Source organism: Theobroma umbraticum, unplaced genomic scaffold (assembly GCF_002168275.2).
Source record: "Theobroma umbraticum cultivar Fairchild unplaced genomic scaffold, ASM216827v3 scaffold_130.0, whole genome shotgun sequence".
NCBI classification, from domain to species: Eukaryota; Viridiplantae; Streptophyta; class Magnoliopsida; order Malvales; family Malvaceae; genus Theobroma; species Theobroma umbraticum.
This window is the reverse complement of record NW_018397264.1, coordinates 5318199-5332071: the sequence shown is the minus strand read 5'-3', so window position 1 is coordinate 5332071 and position 13873 is coordinate 5318199. Positions and strand designations below refer to the sequence as shown.

Here is a 13873-nt window from a genome sequence, read left to right as displayed (position 1 = left end):
TCTCCCACCCTCCCGTACACTCCACCCCCGATAAAACCCCTCTCCACTTTCGGGAACGCGCCACAACTCACGTTACCAAACCTATCAACGGCCTTCACACCGCCACGTCATATCTAGGTTGTTCCAATCAACAGCCAACCCCCGCTCAAAATAAATCAAAATAAAAATGACAAAACACGTTCCTAGTTTTCTCCTCTTTTCCGAAGAAATGCTCTTCCCTGGATCTCCCGTTGAGGTAGATCCATGTCTGTTATCTCGCCGATAAAGAAAAACACCCCCTGAAATTGTTTTATTTTCTCGCGATAAAATGGACGAGACGTTCTTCGATCTAATGGAGTTCTTGAAGAAACCTACGATTACCGAAACATTCGTCGACATTTTGCTATGCGCAGTGCCGATATGGCTAGCCGTGATGATCGGGCTCGTGATCGGCTGGGCCTGGCGTCCTAGGTGGACCAGCTTGGTTTTTCTTGGTCTCCGGTCTAAGTTCCGGTTCCTCTGGACCGCCCCTCCCGGGTTCGGAGCTCGCCGACTCTGGCTCGCCTTCACCGCCCTTTCCGCTTTCTCTGTTTGCCGCACGGTTTTTACGAACTTTATTAAAGGGAGATCCAAGAAATCAACTGCTTCGGCTTCTAATTCTGCCGTTCCGTTGCCACGGTCATCGTCGCCTGCTGCGAGGATTTCGCAGGAAGGAGCTGCTGATGCTGTTAGGTTAGTATTAGTACACTTATTTAGTTTTTTGTTGTATTTATGTAATTATAAAAATTCTATATTTTGTTCCAATTTTTTTTATTATCGTTGAAGAATTTTGGATGAATCTCTGCGTATTTGGTGGATCGTCCGTTTCATTAATTTCATATGATTTGCTTTAAGGTAAATATGAATTAGGCTTTCTAATTAAGCTTAAATTTGACCTAATTATGAAAATGGGGCTATGAGAAAACTTTTGATACATTGAACTGGAAGCGAGGTTTAAGGTTATTAACTTCAAAGCATTATGGTCATTAATATGGGCGCCTTTGTAATTACCATGATTGCGAACTATATATGTGAAGAACATGAATATTTGAGATGGTTAGGAATCAGGATAGTTTTTTTTTTTTTTATGCATTTTGTAGAAGATATTGACTTGCTGTACGTCAGGAGATACCTTTCTTAAACCTTTTGTTTAGTTGTTAAAGTAACTGTTTTTCCCTTAAAACTTACTCTAATGCAGGTAATTTAGGGTTCAAGTTACTAATGCAAAATTGTTCTTGACACTTAGCTAGTAGATAGTTAAGTATGGATTAGCCCTTCCAAGTTTGGGGCTCTATAAGTGAGTTTTATGAGAATTCTATCTAATATGTGTCAATATTTAGTATGCAGTTTAATATTTAGCATGCCTCAAAGATGTTTGCATGAAATTCATCAATATTCAGAACAGAGTTCAAAAATGGTGATAGAAGTGCTCAAGTCTTATGTTAAATATTTTAGCATCATCCTTAAGATAGAAGGAAGAGAGCAACTAAAACTTTTGAGGAAATAGTTTAAAAAAAAAAAGTGTATATATGATTTGAAATATACCACATTAAGTTATTTGATGGAACTGGTATGGAAGCCCGCAGAATTATTTGAACAAATTTGGTAGATACTCATGGTTAAGGTCAAAAGAATTGAATTATTGTAGAAAACATGTTTCATTACTTTGCTACATCAGGATTTAACGTAGAAATCTTAGGTACATTTATGGGTCCATTGAGAATCTATCATGTCAGTGTTTTAGAACTTAAGACTGGGCTCACATTCAGTAAATCTGTATTGACAGATGATGCCTACCATACTTATCTGTAGTTTTTTCTTGATAAGCTTTTAATGCTCAAAAAAGTTGTCACATTTCATTTGTAGAGCTTGTTTGGTGAAAAGAAAAAATCCTAAATGGTTATAGCTACTAGCAATGAGTGATTTGATATAAGTTACTAACAAGTTTTGACTACATTCTTAAGAGTTTTTCCCCCTTGCCTGTTATTTTGCAAGTGCTTGCGTATTTGACTATTATCAAATGGAATTTCCATTCAAACTCTCTATCTCTCCATCGTCCTCTCCCTTAGCTGCTGAGTCAAGGTAAGGTGCATTTCATGGATGCTTTTAAATTTTGGTTGTAATTCTCTGGTTATTTTTGTATGTTCCAGAATTTGTTTTTTTTTCTTTTTAAATCTAGCTTATATTCATTGTTGCAGTAGTTATAACCTTGTTATGTTACTACTGGCAAGGTTAATGCTGTTTCATGCATGAGTGTATTCATGATTTATCTTATCCTTTACAGCCTCAGCAGTAAAGATGAAGAAGGAGAGCAGGATATTGTTACAGAGAATGACTTAGCGCACCTCTTACATTTATTTGAAGGGAAGGATAGGGAGATGGAATGGCAAAGTATGATGGAAAGGACTACCCCAAATATGTCTTACCAAGCATGGCGCCTTGAACCTGAGGTAGGTTTCTGATTTATTTATGTTCTTCCCCTATAATAAAATGTGCCCATGAAAACTTGTAGGATCTATCTTACTCTGTTAAGTCAAAATTGCTGCATACAACATTATAGTTTTATGAAGAAATTTGCTGATGGTTTTTTTTTTATTATTATCTCTCTAAGAGAGAAAGAAGGTTGGGTGGAATTTGGGAGATCCACTGCAGTTTGCTTTCCTATGATATTGAATGCTTTCCAGCTTTCTCCTGGAAGTTTCTTTTCTGTGGTATTATGTACTGCATTTCCTGAGATCTTATGGGCATCATATTCCATTAGTCACTTAGCATTTGACTATTGGCTGAACTTAAGCTATTGTTATTTATCAAAAAATTTGCAGGTTATTAGTTCCAAGGATACAAAATGCCAGATGGCTTACATGATACTTTACCATTTCTGTTTTTTGTTTGTGTTAGATGGAGTTCCATGTATTATTATACATTATATGAAACCTGATGGTTGCATAGACCGCAGCATTTATTGCTACCTGATGGTGGTTTTGTTTACCAGAGTGGCCCTGCAGTTCTCCGTAGTAGAACTGTCTTTGAGGATGCAACTCCAGAGGTGGTTAGGGATTTCTTCTGGGATGATGAGTTTCGACCGAAGTGGGATCCTATGCTTGCATATGTCAAAATTTTGAAGGAGTGCCCTCTTACAGGGACAACGGTTGTTCACTGGATAAAAAAGGTGGATGGAATGAATGGTTCATATAAATTTGTTTAATGCTGTTTCAGTGCCATAAGTTTTAAGCACATATCTTTTTCCAGACTATACATGGTCTTGCATACCTTGACTTATTTCCATCTTTTGGCAGTTCCCCTTTTTCTGCAGTGACCGAGAATACATAATTGGTCGAAGAATATGGGAGGCTGGAAGGACTTACTATTGTGTGACAAAGGTACAGGTTATGATGTTGTGGTGTTTAGTTTGATCTGTTAACTTTCAGTAAATCTATACTCCTTATGGAGTTGCTGTGAGGGGACCTCGTGGTATTGCTACATAAAGGGGGGTTGGAGCAGGCAGGGCATGGGGGGTGGAGACTAGGAGTGGTAGGTTCGATCTCTGTAAAGTTTAAGATGATTGGAATTTCCATAGTGGTAGAAAGGATGACTAACGATTTATTATGACAATAAGTAAATCTACCTAGACTAATTTTTATGTAGTATTCTTTCTGGATCTCTTTGTGTTTTGCATAATCTCATGCATTCTTCTAGCATGCTTCTGAAGATGCTCGAATGGCCAGTCTCTTGAGCCTGTTCAATGTCACATGAGTGTTTGTGTTTGATGGTTTAAATACTGGATTAAGTAAATTATTATATCTAATGCGGTGTGTTTTTTGGCATGAGGGTGATAAAAGCATTAACATTCAAGCTATAATGTTCCAGGGGGTGCCATACCCTGGTTTGCAGAAGTGCGACAAGCCAAGGCGTGTGGAGCTTTACTTCTCGAGTTGGGTTATCAGGGCTGGTAAGTCTTTATCAGTCAACCCTTTGATTCTAGCGACATTATTTGGGACATTGCAAGTGACAGTCACATCGTTATCTAACTTGTGATGCAGTGGAGTCCCGAAAAGGAGATGGACAGCATTCTGCGTGTGAGGTTACTCTTGTCCATTATGAAGACATGGGGATCCCAAAAGATGTGGCAAGATTGGGTCTTCGTCATGGTATGTGGGGAGCTTTAAAGAAATTGCACTCTGGCATGAGGGCATACCAGAATGCAAGGAAAACAGACACTTCCCCGTCTAGAAGCGCACAGATGGCTAGGATTACCACAAAAATTTCTTCTGATGAGATCATGGATTCTCTTTGTCCCATTTTGGGGGAAGATGAAAAAGATCAAACTGTGGTTATTAGGAGGCAGAATGATAGTGGGATAGATTGGAAGTGGATCGTTGTGGGTGGAACTGTGGCACTAGCTTTTGGACTTCACTCGGGTGTAATTGGGAAGGCATTGTTACTTGGAGCAGGGCAGAGAATTGCCCGACGGTGAGAGTTTCCAGTGAGGACATTGTATTCGTATCTGGTTTTTGAGGATTCCATAACAATTTATTAACATAATGCATCAATTCTTATTAATTCAGATAAGTTATGTACTGTTTTTATCCACCGTGGTCATACATTAAAGTAGATGTATTTCTGTTTTTCCAACCAACCTTGTTATTCCTTGTAATGGAATATGTTTGTAATTCCACTTAGTAAAAACCATTCAAGTCGTTGCAGATCAGATGATGATGTCAAAAAAATGCCTAGTCCTTCTCAACCGACGAAATGTGATCGGGTAACAAATGGCCAGCAAAGGACTTCACAAGCTTATCATTCTAAAGCTTCCAAGCTGCAGTTTGTGATTCAAAGAGTGCGAGATTCCGACATGCTCTTATTTCCATGCCGGTTGACGTGTTCACCTAGCCCTAGGCTGCCACTGTCATCTGCAATAGTAAGCGTCCCAACTTGCTAGCATCTATGTGTGGATTAATGAACTTGCTGAATAGTTGTACCTCTGGATCTTGTATTATTTACTTAAAAGATAGAAAGAACCCAATTGGAATGATAAAAGGGGTTGTCTTTGTTTGTGGTAGGGTATAGATGCTTGGAATCCTCATGCCGACCTACAGCATACTGGACCAAAGTTGCCAAAGTTGGCTTTGTTCTACCTGACGCAAGAGCTGGGCCATGCCTTTCGGAAAGGCTTGAGTCCAAATTTTTGGATTCTTGACAAAAAGCTCAGCTCAACATGGCATTATGCGGTCGAATTGCTCAATGACAAGACACAAAAGATGTCATCAAATTTTGAGTGAGAGAGGTCTTCGGTTGCTACTGTCATCTGCAATATTCCATGTTTTAAAGAAAACAGTAAGGTTTGACCTTTATTGTTTAATTAAGAGGGGTCTGGCCTTGTATTGAACAAGGTTAATTATTCATGTTATCATAAACACTCATTTGCAGCATTGATTTTGCAGTTCTTTCTCAGTTTCTCTGCCTCTCTGACACTTCGAAAGGCCAATTAATATCAACCCGAAGACATTGATTTACTGCCTATTTTTTTATGATTGACTATTAGGTATTATTCAAAGAGACATTAAATGTGATGGTTTGAGATGAGACCACCCCATCAGCCAACACTGTTTGATTACACAGCCATGTTGAACCTTGGGTTGTCATCTCTGCTGCTCGTTTTTCCTAATTCCTACTCCCCTGAAAGCATCAGTTATAGTGCTGGTTTGACCAATACCCTCCACCATAAATGATGCTAAAGATCTTTTTTAACAAGTTGATCTAAAATTTCAAGCTCCATCTAACTCTTTATAAAACATTTTCATGGTGGCCTATTTTAACTAAACAAAGAACTCACTTGCATGAACAAATTCGGATGACTTGAATCCGTGCTTTAATGAATAGAAAATTCCAAAGTGAAGCACGTTTACTTGACATTTCAACTAGTAGGCCATGGTTTTAAATTAGCTTGGCTGCAGGTTACAGCTAATCCTGCACTGAGTAATTAAATGGGATCTTAATTTTAACCATGAATAACAATGATTGCTACTTTTCATATGCTGTCCGGGAAATACCTAAGCACTATCAAGGTCGATGGTCACAATCATTGGAAAACCTTCAAAAAGAACCAATCTTTATAGAACCTTTATGGTGACAGAAACCTATGTTGTGGATCATTCTGCAACATCAGAAATGCATGGTTCCTATGCCTCATGTCATGTTTCAGCGGATAGACTAAGCTTTGACAGTAACCATCCCACTTCCTTACCTTCTAGCTAGTGGTGTTGAGATGGTCCTGACTCTTGAGGCTGGTGGTGGATATTGGACCACAAACTCCAGATTGCTTAACCCTATTATCTTGTAATGAAATTTATTGGGACCCCCCCTCTGGATTGAACAATCTGAATATCAACATCATTCATATTGTCAAATTGCTTTATTATCTGTTCTCACATACTCCACACACACACATGTAAATAAACAGGCCGCATATATATGAAGATTTTATTAATTTATTATAACGTATTATGCTCCATATGTCTATCGTATGAAATTTGGAGATGAAACTAAATGATATATACATTGAAGCCATATGGTCATTTTATGCATATGCAGCCATATGAACACATGATGAAGTATGATCATAGAAAACCAGAAGACAATGCATTATTGTACATACATGTGTTTTACATGCTGATAACGACAATGCAATGCTTGTATTCTTTCATGCATAAATATTTTTCAGGACTATAATTATCTTCTTTACTACTCTTGCTAGTCAGCACATCCCCACACTCAATTAATGAGAATCAAAGGGTGAGAGCAGCTGTGCTCATCTACCTCTTAAGATATCTTCTGAAAAATCAAGTTCTTATGTCGGTCTTAAAACTGTTTAATTTGTGACTGAGATTGAGTGCTTAAGAAGGAAAAAGAAAAACTGAGCAATTGTGTGATAGATTTCTCATTTCTGTGTTGAACTTGTTCATTGAAATCTAACTTGTGATTCAATAGATATTGCAAATAATACTCCCATATATACCATGCAAGCACCGAACCTTTTTTTACCATAAATGGTCTTTCCAAAATTAACACTGTTTTCAGGTAATGATTGTTAACTAGAATTAGGAAAAAATAAATATGGTCCTTGGATCTGTAGTGCCTTCCTCCCAAGAAAGAAGAAAGGAAAAGCCATGTTCCTAAGAAAATGTAGAATTGACTTTTGAGTTGGGCAGAGAAACGGGAGAGGAAAGAAGGGAAGTAAAAGAGAGCCATTTGACATGTCCTGTTCATAGGCCAGGTATTAAAGAATTTATTAACATGGGGTAATCTTAAATAATTAATACTAACAGATGATTTGATCTCCTTGAAAAAGCTAAAAGAAAGACACAATCCCTCTCTTTCTGCTTGAGAGTTAATAAAAAATAATGCAAAAGTAATCATTGGCAGATTAAAGAATGGTATGTACTTAGTTAATTTTTTCTCCAGGAAAGGAAAATCGTAAAGTTAAGGGCACGTTGTAGATGTGAACAGTTTTCTTTTAATAATGAAAGCAGCTTCCTCTGTTTTTGCTATAAAAGAGATAATACAATGTCCTGATTAGTGCCATTGGCATGCCATGACTCCACGTGGCGAGTTGTGAACCTCATGCTTGAGAATCTTAGTTAAAGCTTGGAAGGCGGCTTCATGTAACTGCTGCAACAGGCCGCATGGCAGGCAGTCATTTTAACTGAAGCTCCTCTCTTTTCTCACACAAAATTCATATACATTTATTTCCTTCTTTTGGTAGCTACTTTTGTTAGTGTTTCCTTTTTCTTCTTCAAGGGGTGTTAATAAAAAAGAAGCTGCAAAACGAAAAGCTATATTTTCCATAGATTTAGGGTGCAAGAGGTATGTGGGTCTCCATAGATCAGGGTTTTTTCTCACACGGGTATTTCTCAATTTTCATGGTTTTTTCTTTCTTTCTTTTGGGTTTTAACTTCTTCAGTTCAACTCTTGCCTCTTTGTTAAATCTGCATTTGTCTGAACATAATATGGTCTTCTTTTGCTAATTTTCCTCAGGTTTTTCTATGTTATACTCATAACTTTGCTTGATTTCTTTCTGAATTTTTTACTTATAAATTTTACTGCCTTTGTTGTGGTGCCGTTAATTTATGTAGTGGATAACTGTTTTTCTTGTACATATGAAGTAGATAATTTGTTATCTTCCTTCCCCTTTCTTTTGCATGCTTATCTCAATGCATTGAATCTTTTCATTCGTGAGGCAGGCAAAGTTTGAATCATATTAGGAAGATATCTTCCATGAACATAAGAAGTTGGCCTCTGTAATTTTCTTATATGTTCATGTTTCTTAGTTTGTTTTTCCTCTTATGTTCAATACATGGAGAGTTTCAAGTAATTCAGTCATCAAACTTGATATTTTTGTGGGGAAGTTGTTATCAGGGTGTTCTTTTGGAAACATTTACAAAATGGACTGGTTTCTGGTGCAATAGTTAAAGTGATTACAGGATTGAGTTTCAACGGAAGCCATTTTATGTTAAAAATGCTAAGGTTAACTCCAACCAATCTTGTGACAAATATAAATAACAAATAAACTACATCAAAAGTGTTCATAGTTCCATGAACCTGCTTTCTTAGTAGTAACAAATGCCTGGTCAATCAACTACATGAAGACTTGCTTTCGGCTTTGCGGTGCTACATGCAGTCTTTACTTGAACGAATTATCCCTTCTCAGAAACTAAATATAAACTTAATGATAGACAAACATTACAACTTATATCTATTTTGGAGCAAAATATTTTAGAGTAGGGGACCGTATCTTGTTTTTGGGTATTTATTGAACTCTTTGTACCATTTCAGTAGAATTCTTTTCTATGCAGTTGTGAGGATAAGACAGTAGCAGCATCTTAATATCATTATCACTATCATTTTCGTTATTATTCTTTGCTAATAGTGTGTCAGGAATCACACTGCTTTGGAGCTCATATATGCATGGATTAAGTGGTGGAAATACTAGGGAATGCATTGAAGAAAAGGAATATGTTGATTAAAATGCAAATTTACAGGTGAAAGGACTGTAAACATTACCCTGCACAATGCTTCCAAATGCTGGGCAATATTACGATTTTCTATCTCCACTTCATCTTCAAATTGTCAGGCTTTTTGACTACCATTTAGCTACGAAAATGAAATCAGAATGCTTTAATTGGATTTTCATGATAGAATTGCATTTGATTTAGATTTTCTTCTCGGGGCTCCATATCCTCATTGCATCACGATGTTTTGCAATGACTCCAGTAACTCTCTTAATTAGGTTGCATATTCATGGTGGCTTACTTGCTATATTATCAGACCAAACTATTAATTAACCTGCTATGTTCCTGATAACATTAGCTTTCATCAATGCATTTAAAAATTTGGTGCAGCTTGTCCTTTTAGCAACATATATATTTATTTAAATGAAATTCAGGTGGTGCTGGTGGTGGAGGAATGCATGAAGTTATGACATTATCTTGCAGTACTAATGTCCTATATGGAGTAGAATAGAGAATCAGATGATTGCCAGCATAGCAAAAATTAGTCTTTTTTGCATAATATCTTGCTTTGGCTTGATGCCTCTAATTCTAGATAACAATAACATTACTCTTCCCTCCTGTTGACTAGTGATGCATAATGTCGATACAGAGTGTCATGTTTTAATATCATGTAAGCCATGCACATTTCCATATAATATCTTCTGTAAGATGATGCCCTTTTGAGAAATGAATTTCCATATAATATCTTCTCTTCTGCATTCTTGAATTATATATGGCCCCTGAGGTTCTGAATGCAAATTAAAGAGAATTTCATGTTTTAGTTCTATGAGATCCAATTCAAGTTTTAAGTAGTATTAATGCTGCTGGAAATTTCATTGAATAATTTTCTTATATTCCTCTCTCAAATTCTAACAACCTTTCTTCTGGAGAATGCATGTGAATGAATGGTGAATATTTTGTTCTTTTGGAAACCATTCTATATGTTATCACCATAAAGAAGACCTGACACTTAACTCATGCGATTTCAGGATTGCAAACTGAAGGGGTCATCCAACAAAAATGAATATGGAGAATGAGAACATAGAACCAGTGACTGATTTAGAACTTGCACTGGGGTATTCCAGTTGCAGCATTCAGAGAAGATTAAGCAATGATCTCGGTGCAGGTGCAAATGCAGCTTCAAGGATTGACATGACATTTGTGACCACCGACCCCCTGTCAGAATTAGTTTGGTCTCCACACAGTGGTCCCAGTCTCAAATGTACTGACTGCAGCTTTTCTGATAAGAAACAATCCCTTGTTTGGGGTGCAGGACCGAGCGATGTGATTCTTTCACCACAACAAATTAATACATCTGCAAGGTCAAGTGATGACAAGCCTATAGATGAAGAAAATCTCAATACATCCATATCCACGTCTCATGATATGAATACTAGAGTTGCCCATATAGATAATTCAGACAAATCTGCTAGGGATAATGATGGCATTAGGTTGTGTCATGAACAGCAGACAGACAATGATAATTCTTTACAAGGCATGTTAAGTTTTTACAAACTTTGTTTATATTTATATCGTATCTGTCCCTTCCCTTTGCCCTAACATTGCCAAGAAAGGAGTGCAGGAACTGCTGGCTTTCTGGAGGAGATAAGCACAAAGGGAGGAGAACCTCAGCAAAATCTTATCAAAAAGAATGATCTAGTAGATTCTAAAGGAGCATATGTCTGTTGTCCAAACAATAGCCAAGTGGCTGAAATAGCTGAGGCAATGGCAAACAATTTTCCCAGTTCACTAGGTGCTTGATGATGCTATCTTTTTCACTTCTTTTAGTACCTTGAGAAAGTAATATGTCCTAGAAAGTCTCACAGCTTATGTTTTGTATGATATACTATTAAAGGGTGTTGAATTGATATATATTCTGGAACAGGACTATAAAAATCCTATGCTAACCATGAGTCTTTAGAAAACTCTGGAGTAGTTCTTATGCATTTGCTAAACCCCAGCTATAAAGCACTCTATATCGATGTTCTTGCTTCTTTTTGTCTTTGCTAAAGCAATGATTTTTTTTTCGTTTCTTTAGTTTTAGATCCATTTGCTTTAATCCTTTTTCCACATCACACTTGACATTTTACCATGAGCGCTTCACGAAACACCGGAGCAGTTTCTGTACTTTTGCTAAACAAAATATATACAGCGTTCTAAATTTCTATTCTTGCTTACCTTTGCCTTTGCTAAAGAAATTATATATTTATTACTTTCTTTAGTTGAAGAGGATTGATCTTTTGCCGTTTCCCCCTCATGCTTGAACAGATGAAAGAAAACCTGATATGGCACGAATTGAATCTTCATTCAACTTTCCTGAAGCCAGAGATGTTGGCAGTGGGACTCAGTTGTCAAGAATGGAGATGGTCTTGGCATCTGAAGTTCATACTTATAACAAATGCAAAGCACGTGCACCTCCAGAGAAACATTTGACATCCCCTGGTAGAAAACAAGAGAAATCAGTTTCTTTAATGGAAAAAAAAGGAAAAAGTAAGATGAAGGGGGGCATTTATTCTAGTCTTTGGCCTTTGGAAAAACTTGAGGCAACTGCTGAAAATGATTTGCAGACTCTGATAGGTGATAGTGTATGTGTTGCAACAAGTAAAATTTCAGGTTCAGAATCGGCTTCTGAATTTGAAAAGAACTTTCAGCACCATAAGGAGATACCTCCAAAGAAGATGTCGACTGATAAACACTCTCCAACCAACAGCAGAATCCTTAGATTTAGTAGAAAAGGAAAGGAAAAAGCTTTATCTGATGGAGATGTTAGGGGAATGATGTCAAAAGAGGAGGATGTCAGCCATGAGAGTGTTGAAAGTTGTAATAGCACTGGATTATTCTCTACAGGCAAAAAACGATGGGGCTTCGAGCAGGAGTTGATTGTGGGGAGCAAAAGAGTGAAAAAGCAACTTGATGAAAGTCCTTGTTCCTCATCATTTGTAAAGCAAGATAGCTCCTTCATGAACTGGATATCAAACATGATGAAAGGATTTTTAAAATCAAAAGACGAGACACCACATTTGGCACTTACTGTTGCAAATCCTAAACAGTCACATGAGGGTCCTGATAAGAATCTTGATGCAAACAATAAGAACCAAGATCCTGGGTGCAGAAACATTGGGTTTCAATCTATTTTCCAGTCAATATATTCTCCAAAGAGTAAGGTCCTAGGAGCAACAACACAAAATGAAAATTATCAAACAGGACTTGAGCCAACTAACAAGATTTGTGACATTGATGCTACTCCAATTGCCTGTCACACAGAAAATTTTAACTCCCGCAAAGTGTTTCTGCTATCAAATGAAAGGTTCAAAGAACCAATTTCTGGTGGCAGAGCAGGTCAATCAACCCAGCCAAAGATTTCATCCATGAATTTATCTCCCTGTAAGAGAAGTAGTGAGGCCAATTCTGCAGACAATGAGAATTCATTCAACTTGGCAGTAGGAATTGAGAAAGATAGAGCAAGCTCCAGTTCTTCTTTGGGTAAATGTAAGGCGATCAACCGTGAGAACATTGATTCTGACCCACCATCTGAAAGGAAGACAGTTCATAGCATTGGTTGCAAAAGCAACCTTCTAGGGAGCTTGTGGATAACTCGGTTTACTCCCAAGTCTTCTAGCTCCTTGTTAAACCAGGATGCTGCTGGGGCTGCTGAGTGCTCAAGTGACTGCATGAAGCTTATACCTTGCTCCCAGAACAATTTTAATGCTTCTAGCAACCTCAAGATTGTGGAGGCTAGGCAGAAATGTGCTGAAGAGCCACTAACCAGTTCTGGTAAAGAATTACCGAATTGTGCTACTGACATTGAGGCATCCATTGGTTTCAAAAAAATTACAGTCCAAAATGACCAGAAATCCAAATATAAAGTGAGCACCATTTTACCATCCCCTAGATTAAAAGATTCAGAGGCAATGGCTTCCCTTTTTGCTAGGAGATTGGATGCCCTCAAACACATCATGCCTTCTGGTGTCTCAGATAGTACAGCTTCTTCGACCATCACCTGTTTCTTTTGTGGAAGAAAAGGCCATCATTTGCAATATTGTCCAGAGATAACAGATAATGAGATTGAAGATCTTCTAAGGAATATGAAGTCATCTAGTAGATTGGAAGAATTACCTTGTGTGTGCATTAGGTGCTTTGAACTTAATCATTGGGCTGTTGCATGTCCTAATACATCCGCAAGAGGTCAATATCAATCAGCACATAGGGCTTCTTTGGCTAATCTTTGTGAACTGCATTGTTATGCAAGATTTGAAGAGTATAAAAAACTTTTAGATGACAATGAAGATGCTATTGCTTCACCTACAATTTGCAATGGGGTTGATACTGGAAAAGGCCCTGGTACTGATTACGGGGTTACTGCAGACAAAGTGAGAGCAAACACCAATGTGAATAAGAAATATGTAGCTTCCAGTTCCAAGGAAATTGAGATGAAAGAAAACCAGATCACACCTTGGGGTAATTTCATCAATCAGCAGGTTTCAGATATGCCAAAGGCAATCTTCAGTGCTGTTAGGATGCTTCGTTTGTCACGGACAGATATCCTAAAGTAAGTAGACCATCATTTTCATTGGTAAATTTATGTTCTTAACTATTGCTGTGAAAGGATTCTTGCTTAAAGGTAGCGGTTACAGATTCAATCTAAAGGACAAATGGTTGTACAATCAGAAGTTCTTCTCCAGTTTGTTTCTCAGTCTGGATGATGACATCAGGAAAATGGGAAGACCATGGGGACACTAAATTGCATCAATTTAAAGGCATCTCCGTTCTTTCCTACACATGTTTTGAGCCATAAAAGCTTGACTGTG

The 13873-nt window shown here is 37.5% G+C and overlaps 2 protein-coding genes across 5 annotated transcripts; both read left to right on the top strand.

Moving 5' to 3' along the window:
• The first annotated feature begins 70 nt into the window (after positions 1-70).
• LOC110421763 (uncharacterized) lies at positions 71-4608 on the top strand. The gene is made up of 6 exons (XM_021435432.2): positions 71-711; positions 2303-2468; positions 3011-3187; positions 3315-3398; positions 3886-3967; positions 4059-4608. Exons 1-6 carry the CDS (start codon positions 308-310, stop codon positions 4490-4492), a joined length of 1347 nt encoding a protein of 448 aa, XP_021291107.2. The 5' UTR covers positions 71-307; the 3' UTR covers positions 4493-4608.
• Positions 4609-7708: 3100 nt separating this feature from the next.
• On the top strand, positions 7709-13867 carry TZP (zinc knuckle (CCHC-type) family protein). Of its 4 annotated transcripts, none has more exons than XM_021435855.1 (6): positions 7709-7881; positions 8945-9056; positions 10055-10560; positions 10648-10818; positions 11334-13614; positions 13700-13867. In XM_021435855.1, the coding sequence occupies exons 3-6, from the start codon at positions 10086-10088 to the stop codon at positions 13803-13805; spliced, it is 3033 nt and encodes a 1010-aa protein (XP_021291530.1). In that variant the 5' UTR covers positions 7709-7881; positions 8945-9056; positions 10055-10085; the 3' UTR covers positions 13806-13867. The 4 variants fall into 4 exon arrangements, with proteins under 4 accessions (XP_021291530.1, XP_021291528.1, XP_021291531.1 ...); XM_021435853.1 differs by having other exon boundaries at positions 7709-7921; XM_021435856.1 differs by lacking the exon at positions 8945-9056.
• Positions 13868-13873: the final 6 nt, after the last annotated feature.